Source organism: Centroberyx gerrardi, chromosome 8, assembly GCF_048128805.1.
Source record: "Centroberyx gerrardi isolate f3 chromosome 8, fCenGer3.hap1.cur.20231027, whole genome shotgun sequence".
Classification (NCBI taxonomy): domain Eukaryota; kingdom Metazoa; phylum Chordata; class Actinopteri; order Beryciformes; family Berycidae; genus Centroberyx; species Centroberyx gerrardi.
In genome coordinates this window covers 23087228-23111372 of record NC_136004.1, presented here as the reverse complement: position 1 = coordinate 23111372, position 24145 = coordinate 23087228, and the positions used below count along the sequence as shown (strand labels likewise).

The window sequence follows — 24145 nt, the reverse complement described above, 5'->3', positions numbered from 1 at the left end:
ACAAAGAAGACAAACTCTTGGTTAATCTGCCACAGCCTCAGAATCTATTACTACTCTGCATACAATTCCATAACTGGGGGAAATAGTAGTTGTTATTTTATTGTGAGTAATTATGTATGCAGTGCTATCATTATAAGCAATAGATGGCCTTAGGCAAACAACCATAGAAGTCTATTTTGATTTGATTTGATTGTTTTAGATTAAATATACACACGCTTGTATAGTATATATCAAAATTATTTGGGTAAAAATCATTACCTGAAAGTTCACAACACTCCAGTCTTAAGATATGAAAATGTCCCTCATCTGAAAGCAAACTCATAAGGCTCATGATGATAAGGCTTGGATTGTTTAAAGGTAAAATAAATAATAATAAAAAGAATAATATAGTAGCATTACAGTGAGATTATAGTATTAGCATATTAGAGCAGTTGTATAGCAGAATGGCAGCTAAATACATGCCAAATCTGAAAACAAGAGTTGATTTACTCTTATCTGGCAAGGAACACTCACACTTTACCATAATGGTTCTTCAAGTAGTGTAAAGCCTAACTCAAGTAGCTCAAATTTCATGTCCAAATATATGCAGCCATATACAGTATATACATATATTTTCGCCAAGCTCTGTTGTGCTTTAAGTAGCTACAAATCTACCTCTACACTGGACAGCATTTAGGCAGACAGCCCCCCGACAGCACAGAGTCAGCTGTTCAATCAAACAAAACTATTTGTCTGTGATCAAAAAAGATAAAACTGAATCTTCCTTTGATCCATGTGTCTCCTCCGGTTTGGCCCTTACGAGAACAATAAACAGCCTTTTTCCACTTCAGCTCCTAATGAAGCTTGAAAAGATCAAGCAGGGAGGCAGAGAGCGAGAGGCAGGGAGCAGAGTAGCAAGGATGAGAGAGACAGAGAGACGCAGAGAGAGAGAGAGAGATGGGGAGAGAGAGAGGCAAAGTGCCTTACTTGCTTTGACAGGCCCCGGTCCCCCTCTGTCAGCCTAGTCCATCAGAGCTATGCGATCTAGATGAGATTTATTAATCTCTGCAGGGAGGGTTGTGTGTGTGTGTGTGTGTGTGTGTGTATGTGTGTGTGTGTGTGTGTGTGTGTGTGCGTGCGGCAGGGTTTTAGTTTATCAAGGGAAGGCTTTTGTCAAGCTTCTCTCTAGGAAAGGTATTTAGTTGGGTGGCAGCGCAGTTTTTGTTACACCAATAGAGCAGAGAAGAGGAATCGGAGGGGGACTGGAAATGGGTGTGTGCGTTTGTGTGTACATGTGATTGTGTCTGTGTACCATTTATGACCACATGCAATCATGTTTTGTGTGTGTACGATATGTGTCTCTGTGTCTATGTTTGAGTGTGTATATTTGTGTGTGTGTGTGTGTGTGTGTGTGGGAGAGTTGGTGTGTATGGTCTCTTGACTGACCTACATGGAGCATCAGTGGCAGCTGGATGATAAGGAAAAATAAAAAAAAAATTGCAGCATGGGACATGGCGTGAGAAGCTCTGGCCCACCCTCTCTTATGGAGGGATGGACAGAGATAAAGAAAGAGAGAGAGAGAGGGGAGATAAATAAGAGATAAAAACATTAAGGGGAGTGAGGAAGAGGCAGTGGCATTAGGAAAAAGAGAGATAAGGAGATCAGATAAAACAGTCCAGTGGAATCTTGTTTGATCCAAACCTCATATATACGACCTGACCTGTTAAGCAATTAAACATGCTGTAATGAAACAAAAAAATCATGGATGTGGACATGCACTCTATTGGCTGCATGTATTGGCTGGAATTTCCATTTTTATATATGAAGCTTACAGGGCGGATTTGCACATGTGCACAGATTCATGTTCCACATTTTGAAGATAGGGTATCCTGGTATTGCACCGTATTGCAGTCATACAAAAATTACACTGGTTTGAAATGTCTGCAGTTGGGCTTGGATCTATTACATATAGATTGAGGGAACATTTTGCAAGAGATATGCAATGAAACGGGGTGGGGTGGGAGAAGGTTCAGGAAAACCTCTGCTTCGAACAACTGTAAAGTTTTCATGCCAAAGTTTTGTTGTTTTTTGTAGAAACTGCCACCAGTTGCTGGCATTTGTTAGCAATACAAGAGCAAAAAAATTTGATACAAAATGGTTACTCTCAGACAGTGCCTGCAAGCAATTCCATAATGCTTCTGTACCTGTAGTATCTTGTAAGAATAAATAGCAGAACTCTTTGAAAGGATTGGTTTGCGATTAGTGATGAAGCATTCGTCCCAAATACCCTGAACCTTCCTTAACCTACCCTGGAGAGATCTACGGTATCTCAGAGGGAGACTGAGAGAGCGGCAGAAGCATGTAGAGTGATGTAGAGAGCAGAGAGAGAGCAACAAGAGTTGGAGGAATCGAGGTTAGACAGGAGTATAGAGACGGAAAGAGTTACAGAAAGAAGAAAGACAGGTGGGTATATATAGAGAGGGGAACGGAGAGAGGGATCTAGAGGAGTGAGTGAGAAAGTGAGAAGTAAAGAGTAACCTTTCGACAGAGCTAGAGGCACGAAAAAGAAACAAAAAAGATGGAGAGGGCGTATTGGGTGAGGAGCGGCTGAATGTGAGGGAATAGTTGCAATGCTGAGAATAGGACATTGTTCTGGAGGACTCTAAGATACACGGGAGGAGGGAGAGAGAGAGTGATTTGAGGAGAAAGCAAGGAAGCCTTAGCTGAGGAGCCTTTAAAACGGAGCATGTGCATCCAATGTAAGACATTATGTTAGATAACTGACAAAAAGAGAGGAGACAAGTAATAAAGAAAAAGAGATTGAGGTGCGAGAGAACAAAAATGAGGGAATAGCTTGAGATGCTGAGAGCAGGAGGGAAAGAGGCAAGGGAGGGGAAGAAGGAGAGAGGGATTGAAGGAGGGGCGAAAAGAACAGAACTTGTCCTGGCGTTCCAGAAAACGACTCTGTGGGTGTAAAAATAATCTACGGTAGCCACCTGAGAGGCTGCAGTGTCACAGCGCGCCCTAGTTTAGTTTAGGCCCGATGCATATGACACGATTTTTACCCGATTTTGTCCCAGTTAAAGTGTATTACTGTATTTTAGAAGTAAAAGTAAAAATTTCACGCCATAGTTGTTGCCAGAGGCATAATAAGAGCACCTGTATATTAAAAAAAAGTCTGTGATAGCAACTTTTGTGCCTAATTAATTGACAGTTGTGTACATCCACCTTCGGCAGACATGAGGAACTTCTTTTTATAGTGAAACATTTGTCATTCTGTCAGATGCTGCATAATTAGAAATTAATAATGTATAATTATAATGACTGAGAATTTATAATTATAGAACCCTCTCAACACCTAGGCCTCAGTGTGCGAGGGTTAAAAATGTGTGCAAGCAAACACAAAGATGCACAAACAGCTACACACAAATGTCTCTCTCATTATGAACCAACCCCATACATGCACAAAACAAACTTGTGTAAACAACGCACCCAGATAAATCATGGGCTTACATAAACACATGTACAGACGCACACACACTACACACACAACTCCATTTATCGTTTCGGATAAAGCCGGGGCACAGCGGAATGCCAAACTCATCTATCTATCTTTCCATCTCTCTCTCCTTTTCTGGCTCTGTCGTTCCCGATAACCTTTTCCCCAAACACCGTCTCTGTCTGTTGTCTGAGCCTCGCACAAACAGCTGGGATGGCCAATCTCACACACACTTTCAGCTACTGAAGTGTGTTTGTGTGTGCGTGTGTGTGTGTGTTAGAGAGAGAGAGAGAGAGAGAGAGAGAGAGAGAGAGAGAGAGAGATGACCAACAAAGTTGTCTGGATTTCCTGTCCTGTATTCAATATTTTCTGTTCAACCTCTGTTCATTCAGGCCAGTGTTCCTGAGATAACTGTTCTTACAATAAAATTAAAAACCCCAATTCATGAATGCATCGCATTACATCTCAAAATAAAATTTCATTACAATAACATCTTACACAGTTAATTCAATCTGGTGTCCTACACATTTTATTTTGATGTCCTGCCATCATGGTACGTGGTGTGAGACATTATGCTGTCATGGTGGCGTCTGTGTGTGTGTGTGTGTGTGTGTGTGTGTGTGTCTGTGTGTAGACACATTCACATAACGCAAGAACAATACATGACAGAAGCTTCATACTTACACTGCTTACACCACAGTTACCAGAGTAGATGATCTGTGCGTATTAATAAAGAAAAACAGATTTTCTTGAAACTACTATGACAACTGTATGCTTTAAGATGCGGAGTTCATATTAACAGTACATTTTTACTGTCAAGTAAATTGACAGAAATATTTGCTAATTAATGCTTTAATTAGCTTAATTAATGACTTAATTAACATAACGGATTATGTTTAATATATCATGGTGATTATGGCAGGACATTTGGCAGCTTAAAGGGTAACTTCGGTATTTTTCAACCTGGACCCTATTTTCCCATCTTTTTGTGTCTAAGTGACTAAAGGGGACAACAATTTTTGTAATTGGTCCAGTATTGAGCGAGATCGCTTCAGCTGGCCGGCAGCCGTGAAACGAGCTGCAATGTAATCCGACGGGGCAAATCGCACCGTCAATGTACGTCCACTAAAAGTGCTTGTTTTTGCCACTGACAGGCTCAGATTGTTATTATGTGTCTGACAACATTATGGAAAGGACCCTACAGAGAAATTAAACGTTTTTCTTTACCTTTCGCTTGATCCAGTCTGTGTGTAACCAAGTCTCGCAAGAGTTGAGTAATCTGAGCCTGTCAGTGGCAAAAACAAGCACTTTTAGTGGACGTACATTGACGGTGCGATTTGCCCCGTCGGATTACATTGCAGCTCGTTTCGCGGCTGCCGGCTGAAGCGATCTCGCTCAATACTGGACCAATTTCAAAATTGTTGTCCCCTTTAGTCACTTAGACACAAAAAGATGGGAAAATAGGGTCCAGGTTGAAAAATACTGAAGTTACCCTTTAAGTGCCTCGTGGTGACATCTCTCTTTCATTCCAAACAGTATAAATATTACAGAATTTGTTCGACAGGTTTCCTAACTGTTTCTGTGTGAGGTGTCAAGGCAACATGCATCATCAGCTGGCTTTACTGCCGTCTGAGGTGCTTGGGACAGTGAAATTCCTTGAGCATCACATGGCTGCAACTGACACAAAATGTCCTGCAAGTATATAGGAAGAGCAGAGGCTCAAGGTTTGTCACGTACACATGCTTCCAAATGCATTGTGGTAAGATTGCCATACGAATACAAGGGACACGGCTATATTCACTGAAACTTTCATTTTTCCTTTATTTAGGAGGCTGCTGAGACACAACATATTGACTTTTGGGGGAGAAATACTAACCCTGCTCTTTAGATTCCATTGATTAAGTTCAGTTTGTTCACAAAGACAGGTGAGAGCAGTAATGGTTGTTCAGTTAACATTCTTAAAGGTGTGATATCTCTATATGTGCAGAGAAACACCTCTCCTCTCCTTTCTCTCACCCTCTTGTATCAGTATTCATAGATAAACAGTTTGTCATTAAAGGTTGATCATGAAGTGTTAATTATACTCCTCAACCAGGCAAACATACTGTACAGTAAACATATGTAGAGAAAAACAGTGTGTGCATGTTTGTGTGTGTGTGTGTGTGTGTGTGCCATGGTGGCCGGTGGCTGGAGGCAGATGAAGGCATGAGCACAGTTTTGTAAGATCTAAACTACCATCGTTAATGTAGGGACTGCAGAACCATTCTTTGGAAACTTCTGTGAACTCTGTGCCTAATCACTGCGATCAAGTTGTGTGTGTGTGTGTGTGTGTGTGTGTGTGTGTGTGTGTGTGTTCAAGGTGATATTACAAACCGCCACCTCTATTTGCCCCTCCAGAGGACAGCAGACAAACACCAGGCCTCTGCTCTTTAATCCATCCATGAATATAAAGAGGCAGATGCTTTTCGGTAGTCCCAGGGGAGATGACAGTACGGACAACCGCAGAATTGGGGCGAACTGAATTCCCATTCATATCAATTTTTTCAGATGGTCATTTGGCTGGGGCATCTGACATGGTTGCCATTGAAGATTTGACAGTGTTTTTGTGGAAATAAAGTGTATGCATCTCCAAGGACGTGCTCGTTGCCATGACAACATTATCAAACCTCCATTGCATCCATTGCATCTGTTTTGGTTGTACCTCATTCCTCTCTATTCACTCTATTTACCTCTAGCAGAGGTCATTGAGGACGCACTGCCTTAGGTATACTGGGTGAATTGGGTGTACTGGGAGCCCAAAATATCCAAAGGAAATACAGCATTTATCAATACACAGGATATTATGTTGCTATCCTTGCCTCAATCCAAGATGAGCATTCATGTAGAGGCCCAGTTCAGAGAGTTTAACAGAATGATATATTACCATAATAAGTACCATAGAAAACATCAGGCTATACGGTCATAAATCTACAGGACCATAAGACAGGCAACAACATTCACCAGCACCCTACTCTAGCTTTCAGGGTGAGTGAGTGTAGGCAAGTCATTGGAGTTATCAAGTGGGCACCTTACTTCACCTTCATCGTTGAATTAGGCCCACAACACCTCAAGAACCAGCATCCCAGAAACACCTCCCTCTTTACCCAATCTGAGCAGACCCAAGTCCACTACATTGCTGTCACTGTCACTTGCACGTTTGTTACCAGCAACACAACTTTACAGTACACACTGCCATCAATTTTCCTTTCTCACACACTACATCTGCACACTAACAAGTCACACACTATAAAAGTTATACCAAAGTTACACCCTACTCTACTCTCAAGCAGAGAGTCGATACCCGACCAACTCAGCAGTCTGCATATCCACATTGTATCTGCTTAGGCTAAGCTAAGTCTGGCTGGCCCTGCTGGCGTGGCTGGCAGCATCATCTGACTGCCATGGTCTGTTCAGCTGTCCAGCCACCCTCATTGTTTATCTAAGTCACACATTTACACAGAGGCCCCATTTGTGCAAGCTTTAAGTACTACCAAACTAATGTGCATACAAATCCTAACAAAAGCCTATGCTAATGTACAAGAATTCTACAAGGCCTGTAGCCCTGATCCACCAGGACACCCCCTGGTGGATCAGTGGTCTAAGGCGCGTGGGTTCGAATCCGGCCAAGGACCTTTGTCGCATGTTATCCCCCTCTCTCTTCCTCAATGTTTCCTGTCTCTCTACTTTCATCTATCAAATAAAGGCAAAAAAATGCCCAAAAAATAATCTTAAAAAAAAAAAAAAGAATGCTACAAGGCTAATTCTAGCACACGGCTACCTCAATATTTCTTCGAAACACTTAGTCCCTGTTTATTCGGGCTTTAAGTCATACTACCAAACAGCTATCTAATTCACTAATGTTCAAGCATGCTACCAAGCTAATTCTAACACAAGGCTAACTCAGTTAGGCTACCTGCCTACCAGTTAGCCTATCTAACTTACTGATGTTCAAGCATGCTACCAAACTAATGCTAACACAAGGATACAGCAAGGTTAACCCTGCTAGGCTATCTACCTAAGCTACGTTGTGCCCCATGTTTCCTTCGTATCCACAACCACTCACTAGCTCCCATGGCTGATTCTGACATAGTCTTCACTGCCTGCTTTCCACAGATGCCTAATTCATCAAGGAGTGCTAATGTTGATCTGCCTACAAATCCCCCGCAGCCTACCTCCAAAGGGCACTTTCTCACCTTCCAGCCTTGCTGCTCCATCTCAGCTGCTAAATCAGAATACTTGAGCATTTTCCTCTCATAAGCTTCATCTACTGCATCTTCCCATGGCACTGTGAGCTCCACAAAATACACAATCTGCTGTGACTCTAACCACAATAATAATTCTGGCCTTAAATTTGAGCTGACTATTTCCTTGGGGATTACAAGATTTTTCCCTAAATCCACTGCCATTTGCCAATCTCACCCCGCTCCTAGCTGTCCTACAACATGTCTGCCTAAAATGGCTTCCCTCCTGATCTTTTCTCCCTCACTGACAAACTTAATTTTAAAGGAATAGTTCACCCAAAAATGAAAATTCTGTCATCATCTACTCACCCTCATGCCAGTTGAAACACAGGTGAAGTTTGTCCATATAACACACAGGGAGGTTGCCAGCACAACTCCATAGCAGCCTTCTCCAAAACAACTGAAGTCAGTGGGGACCAGTTATTCAGAGTTCCAAAAAGACCTATATTTACACCATAATTTACTGCAATTCTTAACTACAGCTGACTGATTTGCAACAAATAATGGTGTATAGGTCTTTCTATTCACAGTGTGATTATTTGGCTGTTTTTGTTTTGGAACTCTAAACAACAGGTCCCCATTGACTTCAGTTGTTTTGGAGAAGGCTGCTACGAAGTTGTGCTGGCAACCTCCCTGTGTGTTATATGGACTAACAAATTTCCCCTGTGTTTCATTTGGCATGAGGGTGAGTAGATGATGACAGAATTTTCATTTTTGGGTGAACTATTCCTTTAATATCCTCTTTCCTGTCAGGCAATGAATTTATCTCTAACTGTTTACTCTCAATTGCTGCTAGGTACCTAAGCACTTGGTTATGTCCCCAGGTGTATCCCTGAGACAAACTTTTTTTTACAGCCTGACAGTATATGCCTAAGCATAGCTATGCATAGACACAAAGGACAGGATCCTCAACTACCCATTGACTAAGATTTTGGTAGCACCTATGATGAATCTAATGCGGTTTGCCTTCATCATATCACATTTTCCCAAATGTAAAGTTAACAAGGTTGATGCATTTAATTGTCCCATCCCCCCTTACCCCCTTCACCCCATCTGAAGAAATGGGCAGTTTGTTAAACAAATTGAATTGGTGGTGGTGAAGGGGGGGGTGAAATAACATAAACTATTCTCTAAAATGTAAATTTAACAAATGTAATCATTTGTACTAACAAGGGGAATGCAATCCATCTTCATAACCCCTTCAACTGCTGCAAGTATAGAGTGGCCTGACCATCTATACAAAATCACGTAAAGTGGATGCACTCCAGTGATTTTGATCAGATTAAGCCCTATTGAGGCCATCCCAATCACATTAGAGATAAATTCCCTTGCTCCACTTTTCCTCTGTGGCCTTTTCCAAACCGTTCAATCTTGAAAAATTGGTTGGAATGTCACCTGCTGGCTGACTTAATGCTCATGGTGCTTGTTTCAACAGGCAGAGTGAGATTTCCTGTTTTTTTCCTCTTTTTGAGTGTTTGGCCTTTTTGTAGAGGGTCAGTACGTGGTAGGCTGCTCAGCAATGGATTAGATGGTGTGTGTGTGTGTGTGTGTGTGTACATGTGTGTGTACATGTGTGTGTGTGTGTGTATACACATGTGGCCATTACTCAAACAAAGCCAATAACTGAAGTAACAGCAAAGACTCCGATAAAAGAGTTAGGTCAGTACATGTCTCTTATATTGTAGGTCATCACATTGAGGTCATATAAACATGTACAGTCCTTTGGCATTGTTGAAATGTATTCTCTCTCTCTCCCTGTCCATCCAGCTGTCTGTCTCTCACCCCCACTCCACTCTGCCTTTCTCTTTCTTTCTTTCTGTCTGTACTCCTTTGGTCTTGTCTGACCTCTAAGCCATTCACACAAGTCAGTAATATCCACTGAGTTTAGTGATAAGCCTTTTCTGAACCTGTGAAAGAGCAGCCTTGAATCACACACACACACACACACACACACACACACACACACACACGCATACACACACACACGGCACACACACACACACACACACATGACAGCTCATTTAGAACAGCCGTTAGTCCTATTCAGGTAAGATTAATTTTAGAAGCAGACTAATGTAATAATTGCCACAGCATGTTAATAATTAATTTTTATAATGTGTGCATGCACTTGGCAGTAAAATAATGTCAGGTATGGTTGTTCATTCTGATTCAACACCATTTAGGTTTTTTTGTATTTTTTTTTACAATTATTTTGGCACCTCCAGGTGGGACAGGTATTCTTTTCTGTGTTTTCATCCCCATGGAAGCACTTAGGGAAGCTTTTGCTCAAGTAGACCTACAAATTGAGGATGTCAGAAAATAAAACCCATCAAAAAGTACAAGGAACTCAAGTATATTGGTCAATGACAGATGTTCTGTGATGACAGTTACTTTTTAATTTTTTTCTGATTTCTAATACTTCATTCAGTTAGAAAGAACTCTGGTGTTGTTCATCAGTTCAAGTAACTAATAATAATTGCCATTATTTTGGTAAATATTATGATCATCATTACTAATTATGATTATATGTCTTAATTTTACAAAACAAAATTATTTTATTGCACTTTCAAACCTTAACATACATTTTCACTTCAATTTTTAACTTTTTTCAGTAGCAAGCAGTTAAAATTCTTTGACTGTTTCTGCTTTCACTCTTACTGTCTTACTCTTATTGTGGTCCACAGGAATGTAACGATAGATTCACCTTAGGAGTCGGTTCGATACATGGTACTGGATTCATAGTTCGATATTATTATAATATTTTGAGCAAAATCTGAATGAAGATAATTATGACTGAAAAAATTGTGACTGAAAAAAATCCCTTTTTTTGAGCTGGGCACTCCTATGTGTACAGGGTTAATTCTCACATCTCTGAGTTTAGATGTACAGTAAATTCAGGATGAGTGTCAGGCTAGACACTCACATCAGAGAGGTCATTTAGAGGACGATGGTGTAGCTATATGGTTCCCTATGGTCTCTCTCTCTGACTCTCTCTCTCTGTCCTTTAGCTAGATGGCTCCCCATGGTTTCAGACCATCATGCTCTGCCTCAGGCCCACTCTGTCCTCTCCATCCCTCTATCTCTCCTCTTCTCCTGTCCCCCACTTCATCTCATTTCCCCCTCATTTTCCTCCCGTTCTCTCACCCCTCTCTTTTTCTCCCCTCGTTTTATGTCCTTGAAGAGGCAATGACTTTGCCTCTCTCCCTTTCCCCCCTCTTTCATTCCCTCCCTCTCGTTCTCTTTTTCTCACTCTCATTCTCACTGCCTCTCTCTCTCTTTTGCTCTCCTTCCTCGCTCTTCTTGTGTCTTACTTGTCCGCCTCTGTGCCTCCCCTCCCTCCTCCCTATAGTAATGTCCACTGACAGCACAAGGTCATAGTAAAGTGCTGTGTGCTATGTGGTGCCGTTATAGGTCACAACAAGTTTATCACAGAGATGGAAAGAGGAGGAGAGCACAGTTCTGCTGCATGCACCACATGACAGCTTTATTGCACATACACACACACAGTAGCAACACTAGCAACAAGCATGCCCATAAACACGGATAAAACACTTGCAAACACACTCAAACGTGTATGTAAACACACGCATGCACCCGCACACAGACACAAACACACACATATCTCTTATATGGGCACTTCTCTTAGGCTCTATGTATTGCTTTTGTGGCAGTATGATCCCTTAGATAAACCACTTGTCTGCAGTGTCCTGAATTGTGTGTAACATGGTGTGTTTCTTTCCAATGTGTGTGTGTGTGTGTGTGTGTTTAGGATCCAGGCAGAGAGGAGGCCTTGCTGCAACAGCTGAGGGAGAAAGACGAGCTGATCCTCCGACTCCAGAGCGAACTGGTGAGATTCACACACACACAAACAAAGAAACAAACAAACATACACTCTATTATGTATTGGGAGAATGTAGCAGGTCTAAGCTAGATTCAAAGACAGATTCAGACTGTTTACACGATCAAATACATTTCTCTTCTGTAAGATTTCAAGAGATGTTGAATCCCAGTGTCAGCAAAGTTAGAACATCCAAACAAAAAGTTATCTGCATTTTTCTTGATGTTATAACACTGAGTTCCCTTTGGCATCATCACACACACTTGTGGTGTAAATTGTTTGCAGAATTATTCTGAGTCCTTAAAACTGTCAAACCCACTCTTCCAAGGGTTTGCAGAATCATCTGAACTTTGAAACACCCTGGACCTGAGTTTGGAAATCAAGAGGGTTTCCAAAAGGGTTTTCAAAGGGTTTAGTTTTAGGCGTATACAGTAACACTGGACAGCCAAATGAGAGAATAAATTGACTTGGTGGGTTTAGTTAATTTAGCTATACGACAATTTCAGAAATGTGTGGCGTTTTTATCTCAGGAGGCAGGGAGGAAAAAAATAGGTTGATAGCAACTCTCAGTTCATGCCTGCCTCAACAATATTACCACAGCTGCATTAGCAGTGACAACATTGAATACTCTGGTGGTGAGAGTGCTATGATTTTTACATCTCATAAATGTGTACAGTCACAGGAAATATACATAAAAACACTAAACCAAAATGTTTTTCCAAATGAAACTCCCTTATGACTTGTAAGTGAACCAAGTCCTAGTCTCAGACTCTCTCTGATTAGCTCATGTAGTAGCTTTATCTCTGTCTCTGTTTCTGTCTCTCTCTCCCTCCCTCTCTCTCAATCTCTCCAAAGTTTGGAATTAATAATTGAAAAGGCTTGAATGTACTTAAATGCCATGTTTTAATGCATATGAATTAAAGCATCAATATTGAATAGGCTACATTGTATTATTCAAACCGACTTTTCCCCCAAACTTTTTAAGCATGAATCTTAGAAGAAAAATTACATTCCTTTTTTTAGAAATATTGCAAAACATTACTTTCCTCTTATGGTGTTCTGCTATTTAAGACTGCATAGAGGGCAGCGGGACAGGAAAACCATCCTTGTCATCTTTCTTAATATAAACTGCTTGTTCCCTCTAGCCTAATGTAATAGCAGAGTTATTGGGACTCCAGTCTAGCCAAAAGAGAAGTATAATTTTTTCGAAATGGCCTCTTTGGACAAGGGTGGGAAGCACCTTTGATCATTTCCTTGTTGGGATATTTGGTATAGCCAAACTACACTTATAAAATATCTAGACTTAAATGTAAAATGTATTTGGTTGATTGTTGAAAAATGTTTATTTCTGAAGCCGCTTGATGATTTGGCCCTTGGATCCTTTACAGAAATGTTCCTTACAGCAACAATTTTCATCATTCGCCCTCCACACGTCTGTAATTTGTCACCTGTTCTATCAAAGCGATGTAATGCAGACGTTATGCCAAGCCCAAGCAGGATAATGTGCCAAAGTTATGCCAGTATTGTGAGAAATGCCAGTCCAACCCACTGACTTGAGTCTCATTTGGCATCTGTTTGTTTGATCACATTCTGGCACTTGCCTCTCATTTTTCTCCCTCTCCCTCTTTTCTCTTTTTTCCTCTCTATTGCCTGTCAACACATTCTCTGTCTCTCTTTTCTCTCTGTCTCCCTCTCCCTTTCTCTCTATGTCCACACTCTCTTTGTTTCTGCCTACCTCTCCTTCTTTCCTGTCATTCCCCCTATACTCTCTCTCTCCCTCTCTCTCTCCCTATTTCTACCATATGGTGACATAATGTAGCCACCAAATGATGGAGTGTGTTTTTGCCCAGCTCACACATCCATGGATCCATCAATCAGTCTTTGACACATGCACACACGTGTGCACACATACAATACACACACACACACACACACACACACACACACGCACACAGGTGTTGATTGGCCTTCAGTGTGTTTGGCTTGTGTGTTTGCATGTGTGTATTTATCTGTCTGAAATTTGGCACTTCTCTCTGACAGGGATGTTCTGGCTCCTGCCACCAGCTAGATTTGACTTCCATGCATCTGTGTGTGTGTGTGTGTGTGTGTGTGTGTGTGTGAGTGTGTGTGTGAGTGTGTGGGTGTGAGTGTGTACGTGTTGTAACACAAGTCTGTGTCCTTGCTGCATCCACAGCCTTACCTTAATTTTATCCACACCATATGCCTTTAGAACAAAGGTCATTCTGTCACTGCCTCAAATTGATGAAGTTGTGCATTTTTCAGGGTACGTGTTATGTTTGTGAGCATGTGTGTGTGTGTATGCATGTTTGTGTGTCTAAAGGGAAACTTTGCACACCATAGCTAAGTTAAAGTGCAGCATTTTGAAGGAAAGGGCAGCTCATAGCCAACGCTCTCTTCTCTCTGCCTCCGTCTGTAAATCTGCCAGTGAAAACCTATTAATTATCTCCTAGAAGGACCTGCTAGCTGGCTGGCCATCACTAGCTGTCACTTTTTATGAGTTTCCTCCTCTCTCAGCCGGTGCACTTTGTTGAACGACCGTGCTCCAACTGCAACATTTAGCTGTGGAAAGCCTCCCTTGCTTTTCACATAGGCACGGGCATGACTAATCAAAACACATTTTTAACGCAATTTGTCAACTCTCTGTTGCTGGAGTTGGACTGTATGTAAACAGGGTGAGGGTTATATCATAAATATTCTTCTTTCATTCGTCTAACTTGTCCTTAACCTAAACCATTTCTGTCACCTTGTCCCAGTTTGGTTAATTAATTTTAATTAAGGTTGATGGATTTCTCAATATTTCATAACCACTGCAACTTTCAACTCATGCCCCCCCCCCACCCCCCCATGAGTAGTGTAGTGCAAGCATGTCAGGATGATTGGTGACATCGTAATAAAATGCTCTTGGTAGTGAGGGCTTGCAACCTGCCTTTTCAAAATAATCACCTAGAGGCAGGTAGGGTTCGGCAGGTTCCCGGTCAAGGTAAAACTGCTGTATTTTGAAGGAAACGGCCAACGCTCCTCTCTCTCTGCCTCCGTCTGTAAATCTGCCAGTGAAAAACTATTAATTATCTCCTAGAAGGACCTGCTAGCTGGCTGGCCAGCACTAGCTGTCACTTTTTATGAGTTCCTCTCTGCCGGTGCACTTTGTGGAGGGTGCCTGCTCCAATATTTGGCTGTAGAAAAGTTCCCCTGCATTTCAGCACTGTTTTATGACCTCTTGGATTTCCAGGCGAGGTGGCGGTGGGGGAGAAAAGGATTTTGGTTTGTTTTTAGTTTTTTTTTTTAGTTTTTTTTTTACAGTTGATGCTTGTTGTTTTCTTTTGATAGCTAAGCATAGAAACAGATGCCAACCATACTAAGTGTTTCTCGTGGAGGCAAGACATAATTCTCCTGGGAGACCGTTTAGTTGTTTGGAGTTGTTTGTTTTTGATGTTCTTATTTTTGTGTTTTTTGGGGGATTTTGGACACGGCTGATGGGTGTGTGTTTCTTTTGTGTGCAGGAGAGTGCCAAAGCTGCCCTGAAGATGAAAGACTGCCAAATGACTGACCGCACAACACAGACTGAACACATGGGGCCAGAGGTGAGACACACACAAATCACACATACACCCTCTCTCGCTCTCTCTCTCTCTTTCTGTGCCGCTCTCTTTTTCTCTCTGTCCCTCACTCACACACACACACACACACACATACACAGAGTCACACACACACACAGCGAGGACAATGCCATGCACCACATCTGTAGCACTGAATATGCTAAGCATCTACACAAGGCAGCACTATATTCTATATAGAGATGCATTACATTGTAAGAATACACGTCACTAAAGTAGGATCAGTTATAACAAAAATCTTCACTGCAAACCCCACCCTTTTCTATCCTCCTCCTTTGCTCTCCTATCTTTAACAATGCATTTTATGCTGAGCAATGGCAGCCACCTTCGTTCCTTCCTACCTTCCTTCCTTCTCTTTAAGATTTTTCACATTGAACTAAGTCTCTAATCCATCTTACTCTCTCTAAAGATATCAAATAGCACTGACATCCATATTGTAGTCCACTACCTGCCCCTCCCCTACATCCTCCAATTCCCAGAGTGCTCGGAGAGAGCGCTGTGCTGCTTCCTGCCTGCTGCCTGCCTAACGCCCTCAGTTGACATGGCCTCTTTGGCTTTGCTAGTGGCTGACAGTTTGGGAACGCAGCGGACTTAATGGATGACTGTCTAAAAATGGCTGCCTGTAATAGAAACAGGAGCAGTTTGGGGTCTGTTTCTTTGTTTCTTTTTTCTTTCTTTCCAAGTACTTTTTCATATCCACTGCTGCCCAGAAAGTTCTTTTATGTCTTTTATCCCACTGTGCATAAAGTTGACAAGAAACATTGTTCAAGGGCTAAAGCTGCAAAAGTCATTGTGTGAGCTAATGGGTACACAATGCACAAGCACAAGCATGTGCATCCATACCAACACACAGACGCACACACACACACACACACACACACACACACTGCAGATAATGTGTTTGAATTTACCTTCAGAATATCAAGTATTGCCTATTCATGGAATAGCATTGAAAGTTTACCACTGTAGATTTTCACAGAACATTTTGGAGGTGCTGCAGCTCGACCTGCAGCAAACCAAGATTAGATTGCTAGCTTTGTACTCTCTTTTAGAAACGGCAAATTAGACTTTTTATTAGGGATTCACCAATATCACTTTTTCACTACTGATGCTGATACAAAGTACCAAACTTTAGCTATCAGCAATACTTACATTACTGAATAGTATGGGCTCAGACCATGAGTTTTATTAGGTTCATGGGGCAAAAGTGATCAGTATGATCAAATTTTCCCCATTAGAGAGAGCTAATGTCCCTCTGTGTGTGGAAAAAGATTATAAATCAAATTGCTTTGCTGTATTTATACGTTGCTCTTGGTATCAAATGGTGGGGTTGGGCATACTGATATCCTACTTTAGCACGGTACCAACCCAGTATCAGATGCCTGCATGAGTAGCAGTGCACCTCTGCCTACACTGGTTCTGTAAAAGTACATGGTATCAGGTTTCACGTTTCAAGTACAGGTACAAAGTTATCAGGTGAAAACACATTTAGCTATGTGTATATTAGTATGTGTTAGTGTAAAGGGCCAAGATGGACAATTTCTCCCTTTGCTGCCAACTCTCTGTTTCTAGTTTGTCATGATTATGATGGTTATTGTTTAAGTTCTCTGGTCATTTATATACCTGTCACACTCCATCTACCTCTAGTGAGAGAAATTAGAGAGAGAGGGAGCTAGAGAGAGAAAGAGACAGACAGAGAGAGAGAGAGAATGTCTTCCCATCACCATCATAATTCTTTTTTTATCAGTGTTTTTATCCTGCGCTCAAAAGTCTCTCTCTCTCTCTCTCTCTGTCTCTCTCGCTCTCTCTCTCTTTTACTTTCACTCGCTGTCACACATGCACACACAGACACACACAGCCTAAGATATCTCTCCGCTGTGCTCCGTTTGCCATCTCCATTTGCCATCTCCGTTTTGTTAGTTCGGGGGTTAATGCAAGTAAAGCTGTGGGTTTGTGTGTGTGTGTTTGCGTGCAAATGCGTATGTGCACCCCTGTGTTTGTGATTGTCTGTGTCTGCATACACGTGTGTGTGTGTGTGTGTGTGTGTGTGTGTGTGTGTGTGTGAGTGAGTGAGTGCAGCAGCCATTAGTCCTGGCCTTGGATAACGCCATCAATAAATGTGGTGTTGAAAGTGTCAGAGTAAGTTCAGTCAAATAGGTTGCATTTATGACTCAGACAGTATAATTCGCTCATTCTTGTGGTTTGTATGTGTTGTCATGCCTCAAATGGCATAATTCGCACAATAAAGCTGATGCCATTAGCAGAGCATGCATTTAGTTGAGTATTACTTTGTTGGCTGAGTTAGTCAACTGTTTGTCCAGACGTTTTCCTCCTATTTTGTGGTGTGTGTGTGTGTGTGTCTGGTGCTGGTGTTGCGGTTGAGAATATGGCTTTGCTTGAAGCCTTTTAGGCATTTTAATTTGTTTTTTCCTTCAGTTCTCTTTTTTTCTGACATTCTGATTAATTTCAATTAATTTCATTTAGACTAATTTCACAAAGAAAATCACCTCGCTTTCTACTTTGCCTCACCAGGAAAGTGGTAAGGAAGATGCCCTGTCTTCGCTCCTTTATAGGAAGCTGCAGCGAGGAGGGATTTGATCTTTGAAAACTCACCCAATTATATTGGCTCTCTAAGCTGGAGTGGTATGATTAATTGGCTGGTAAATCATTTGAATTCAAGCAGTGCCAGTAAGTGTCTCGTCTACTCAGCAGGTGGAGCGACGTAGTCAAGAGTGATATCAGCAAACCAGACCTGTAATTGCTCCACTCAAAAGGGGTGGTCGCTCCACTCAAAACATCTATTGAACCTCTTCATTACCACCTCAGAGTTACTGGCTATATCGAAGTAGCTTCCCAAACTCTTTCACTTCAAAGAGTCCGGTCAGGACCAGGGTAACCTTATCCTTCCTATACAGTACCTCCAACATTAGGAAGTCTGGCCACTGCTCACTCCGTATGGCATTGCCATCTATTATAAGACCAGTACCTAGCTATCTAGTCCTCCATATGCTCAGGCCCCTTGAGTAGATGGGCTGTTAATTAGAGGAGCAGCTGGTTGCCCGCTAGCAAGCTAGGCTAGCAGCACAGGTGACTTAACTCAGCAGTAGCTTACAGCATGTGCGGCCTGATTTTAGTACCCCCCCACACACCCCCATGTGTGTGTGTGTATGTGTGTGTGTGTGTTTGAGAGATGCTGCGGTGTGGAGCAGGCCTATATAGGTTAGCTACCCCAGTGCATCGAGGACAGTCAGCTAGCAACAGAAAGTGTGTCTACAAGTGGGGCAGCTATTTCTACTGCTTCTGCCACTTCACGAGGTCGACTACGTCTCTCTTCCTCTCTTTCTCTCTCTCCCTCTTTCTCACTTTCTTTCTTTTCGGAACGTCCTCCTCCTTCCTTTTTCCGTCCCCTTGCCCTCCTCCTTCTCTTCCTCCTGGTTTTCTTCTTTGGCTCCTCGAAGTGCAGAAGTTGGCATTCAGAGGTCTCTCCTCTCCTCTCCTCTCCTCTCCTCTCCTCTCCTCTCACCCAGGCCTCCAGGAACCCACCAGGGACTCTCCTGCCCTGGTTTCCCCACCATCGGACACTCTGTCCTGGGCACAGTTCCTGGCTCCCACACCCCTTCCCAGGCAACTACGACTTTGGAGCTAACTCTCCTCAAAGTCCCTCTTATTTTAGTTTAACAGGGCTGCCTCGTGCCTTGCTCAGTACGGGGAAGGGCAAGGGAAGGGGGGTTATTTTGATTGCTGGAGTACATGTCACTCGCTCTTCAGCAATCATGCTCTGTCCTTGAGTGATTTCTTGCATTGATTTCATGTCCGGGTTAAATTTTGCGCTACATAGGTTTCATCAGCTGTCATTATCTCATGATGACCATCGTTGCAAATGTACCCTAGAACGGTTTTGGTGACCAGAAATTTGTCATGTTACCATTCAGATGCTATCAGGATGCTTACAGTAGTAACCATTGTAGTCCCCCTATTCTGCACCCTATTCTACACCTACATATTTCTTGAATATAACTTAGTAGAACCAATTTTGTATATAGTAACACAAAACTCTCAACCAAACAGTTTCCAGACCATTCGGTGTAACTTCCTATAGCTGAAAAGCCACCAATTCTAATTCCTTGTGGGGATGGAGGCAAATTGCAGCAGTAAAGGCTAAACCTATACTAAAGCATTACAAATGTAGCAGGCCATTAATATTATTAGCCTACATTTTTGTGCGAGCATTCAGATATTATTTGATGCCTGTAGATTATAAATACAAGAAAAGAAGTCATGATTTTGATGTGAACCAGATCTAAAAAACAATCTAAATTAATTCAGAATTAATCAGCAGACACATCTTGTCTTCACTGTTTTGTTTTGGGTTTTTTATGTAAATTTGAGTTAGTGCTGTGAGAAAGTAGCACACAAAGTTTATATTGGCAGATATTTTGGTAACCAGTCATTTTTGTACTTTAAAATCGATATTGGATCTATGAAAAACCATGTATGGGCTGGACCCTAATGCAGCCCTTGGAGAGGGGGAAGGCCTGAGTTGAGTTGTGATATTCTGGGGTCAAGAGCGCTGCTAAGGAAAACCCAGACATCCAGCTGGAGCCGGCGTGGAGAAGGATAGTCAGAGAGCCAAGCACAAATTGAAATGTGAAGAAAGATCCTCTCTTTTCCGTTCTGTACTTAAAGGTTTCTTCTCTTTCTTTCAGTGTGCAAGTGTAGAGATGGGAGATGGAGAGACACAGAGAGAGAGAGAGAGAGAGAGAGAAAGAGGGGGTTTAGAGAGAAAAGGAGAGAAGCTATTTTATGTCCCGCAGAGACTCTTAAGAGCTAGAGGTATGGTGGCTGTTTGAAAGTTTTTTAGAGGGGATTGAATCGATTGAGATTGCTTTCTTTCAGCAAGCTAATTTCATGGGCATTCTTAAAAGGAACGTTTTATGGGGGGAATCAAAAGCTCTTGATGTTTAGCTCACTCTTGTTCCCTTTCTTTCGCTCTATCTTTCTCCCACTCTTTCTCTCTCTCTTTTCTATTCTCTCTTGATTTCTGCAAATTCTTCTCTTTTTTCTTTTTTTCTCTCTTTCTCTGTCTCCCCCCTTGCCTCACACCCACCTCTCTCTTTACCCCCTCTCACGGTAGTAGCTTCTGGACGGGATGAGAGGAGCGGAGAAATAGCAGTGGAATTTATCGTCTGTTTGTGGGCTATTACATTTGAATGGAGAGCCACTTAAGTAGATCATGTAGATTCCACTCGCTCTGTCCCCCTGTCTGTTCTGTCTTTTCTCCATCTCATATAGAATGAGATGTGAAGGATTGACCACTTTTTTGCATAGGAATCCTTCTTCCCTCTTACCAATTAAAACACTTTTTTTTCTATTTCGTCTAGATAGGTTATTGTGTATAAAGAATGACACACAGAAACAAAAGCCAGGTCCGTGCATACCTGTATGTGCATGAGTTTTTACTTATTTGTGTGTGGCGGGGGAAACCTAGGCCTAGTCAGTTTTCACCAGTTGTCCCTATCTCTCTCTCTCACTCACACACACACACACACACACCATACAGACATCGAGAGGACGACTAGGCATTACTCTGACGACAACCGGTACACATCAGAGAACTAGACAGAAGACAGGAGACATTTAATGTAGGTGTGTGTGAGAAATTAACCCCAGTTGGAATCTGAGGTGAGTTTTGTATGGTACACAAATATGGTATATCTAGCTGTTTATCTCTGTTATTTGTAACAGAGCACCCTATGCTTGTGGAGGACGATCTTCCCAAGTTATCTTGGAGAGAACAAACTCAAGAAAGCGAGTACAGACACACCCTGCACTCCCTACCCAGGGACCACAGATGCAAATTAGCTGAAAGATAACTCTGGTGCAGTTTTAATTGTGCATGGTCCCTGTAAAAATAAACAATACAAGTAAAGTAAGTATCCTCACAGTTTGAGATGGACTGTGTGCTTGACGTCAATTAAGACACACAGCTGTTCATTTTCCCATCTGTTTCAACTGGCTCTGTATTATAGACTGTTGTGCTGTTTGGACATGATGTGTCGTTCTTGCAGTGAATATTGGGGCTTGCCAGTCGTTCTCATCGGCCAAGTCACCATTCGATGTATAATCGGCTAGTAATTAAACTTCCTGTATCCTTATCCATTCTCCATCCTCGTGTTGAAATTATACTTTGACCGTTAGATGTTCTGTTAGATGCATCATGGAAGACACAAGGATGCACAAGAACACGTTTTGAGAAAGACCCGATGTCAAACTCCAGGCTGCCCTCTTTATGCACACAGTCCCCTCTTTTCTTTGTAGGTCAGTCTTTTCATAGTCACTGGGACACAGTCTGGGTCAGTTACAAATTACAAGTTGATTGAAAATCACTTATTTTGAATTTTCTCTTTAGTCTTAGGAAAGATATGCAGGGATTGTACTTATACAACAATTTATGCATCAGACAAGACCAGTCCTGGTGTATCAGACAGGACCAGTCTTTCCTACAGAGCAAGAGAATCCATTACAAAGAAGTATTTGTCCTTGAACTGATTGCCCTCAGTATGTCTTACTAGCATCAATATGGTCTAGATGAGTTGATCTTTAAATGGGTCTGTGGATCCCCAGGGGTCCTTGAGGAGGTTCCCACAGGGTCCTTAATGACGAACAATAGTTTCACTCTTGTTTCATTTTTACCAGTTAGCACATTGGGAATAACATTATCCATCTGTCTGTGTTGAGTTTGCTAGCATAAAAAAAGTTTGAGAACTTCTGAAATAGGTCATAAGAGAGTCACCAGAAGGCTTCCTTGTGGACAAAATCACAACTTAAGTGTTATTTCACTGGTATACTGTAATTATATATTGTATACTGTATAGTTTTCAGTGTTCAGTGCAGTCCTTGTGTAAGGTCAGTGGTGTAGTGGTAAATAATAAGGTGGGTAAACTATGGCCTCCAATTGCTGATAGTCATGACCCAATATAAACAAAAATCTATTATATTTTCAGATATAGACATTCATGTATGTTCTGTACCCTATCTTCATGTAACCTGTATCAGTTTGGTACTACTTACTGTGATATGTGGTATGAACTGAGGTCATAAAGATTTCTATCAGCTGAGAAAGGTGGGTACATTATATTATGCAAATAAAAGACTGGCTGCACTGAGTTTTGGTGGGTTTACCTCCACTACCTCTCTGTGTAAGGCTCCGTAACAGTCCAACCTCTAACAATGGCTTTCCTGGTAAGAAGCACTAATGTCACTAACACGGTAACTTTTGTTCTCTTACCGGTCGTCTGAAAATTATTGTCCTAACACTTACAGCAACTAAAGCAGAACAACCAAGCTATTGATTTCTGTGTCTGTATTCTGGGGATGCTTTTGTCTGGAGTTATTGATCCAGAGGGTCTGGGGAAAAACGGCCATTGGCGGAGCCTGCCTCTACACATGCCTCTACACATGTCCAACTAGCATTGTTATGTATGGTATAGTGGTGACACAGATCATGTCAGCATTGCCGCAGCCCCCTGTCAAGAGAACACACTTAATGAAGGCTGCTTGTTGGATCTTTATATAGTTAGCGGAGGCTGGGGAAGCCTGCATCAATATGTATGATGACATAGATCATATGAACCTGCGTCATCAGTGCTTTCCATGTCTGTGCTAATTTAATTGGGTGGAGGCGGGGGCGGGGTTGGTCCATTGCTGATAGTGACTATGTAGGTCTCCAACTCCTATTCCTGTAAACTAGATCATTTTGTACAGCCGTAGTCCGTACTGAGTAATGGTGCTGCTAGGGGAAGAAAGAGAGAGAGAAAGAGAGAGAGAGAGGCAGTTTTCTGCCCTACTTAGAGTTTTTACACATTCCTCTTCCTTTTATGTCCGTCAGTCTTCTTGTCCTTCCATCCTTCTGCCCTTTCTTTTCTGTCTTTTATGATTTCCTTAATCCCTCTGCCTCCTTTCTTCCTGTTTCGTGTGTCCTTCCATAAAAAATGCCCTTGCTTTTCCTTTCTCAATTTTTCCACATATTCGTAATTTTTTTTTCCCTCTGACCTCTCTCTCCATCTTCATATCGCTTCCTCTCTCTCTATTCCCCCTTCTCTGCCACCATTTTCCCTCTGCCCTCCATCTTCATCCCATCCTTTTCCCCGTCATCTTTCCTACTTTCCCATCCGCATGTTTCCTGTTTCCTGTCATGTCCGTTGTTTCTTTTCTTTCCCTCCATCATCTATTTTCCTCCACGTTTCTCATGCATTCTTTGATATCCTTTCATTCTCACTTCTCACTCCCTCATCTTTATGGTCAGCCTTTCACCTGCATTCCATTCCATTCACATTCACTCTCCCTCCCTCCCTCCCTTTCTCCCTCCCTGCCTCCCTCCCTCATCTTCTTTATTACCGTCACTCTTTCACCCTTCTTTGCCCCTCCCTGTCATCTCTCACTGCTGGTGCTCCATTACTCTGTTCCTCTCTAACTCTTGTTAACTCTCTCCTCTCTTGTCCTCCCCTCGTCTTTCACTCTCCTCTCCTCTCAACCCTACCTCTTCTCTCCTCTCCTCTCCTCTCCTCTCCTGTCCTTTCTTCTCTTCTCTTCTCTTCTCTTCTCTTCTCTTCTCTTCTCTTCTCTTCTCTTCTCTTCTCTTCTCTTCTCTTCTCCCCTCTCCTCCAGTCTACTCTACTCTACTCTACTCTACTCTGGGCTAGCCATGGGCTGGTGACTGAGTGAATTGAGACCTGGGTCCAGGCCACAGCTCCTGACCATAACTTTTACTCAGTACTCTGTATGTGTGTGTGTGTGTGTGTGTGGAAGATGACCGGCATTTCCCCCCAATTTACTCTTTATACTGAGAGCTGTGTGTGCGTGCATGCACTCGTGCATACGTGCATACGTGCATACGTGCATGCGTGCGTGTCGT

The 24145-nt window shown here is 42.2% G+C and overlaps 1 protein-coding gene across 1 annotated transcript in view; it reads left to right on the top strand.

Annotated features, from left to right (window-relative positions):
• ccser1 (coiled-coil serine-rich protein 1) overlaps positions 1-24145 on the top strand; it is a 128794-nt gene that overhangs the window by 53030 nt on the left and 51619 nt on the right. Inside the window, exons 9-10 of the mRNA XM_071907215.2 lie at positions 11528-11605; positions 15118-15198. Of these exons, the coding sequence (XP_071763316.2) occupies positions 11528-11605; positions 15118-15198 (159 nt within the window). The remainder of the gene's footprint in view (positions 1-11527; positions 11606-15117; positions 15199-24145) is intronic.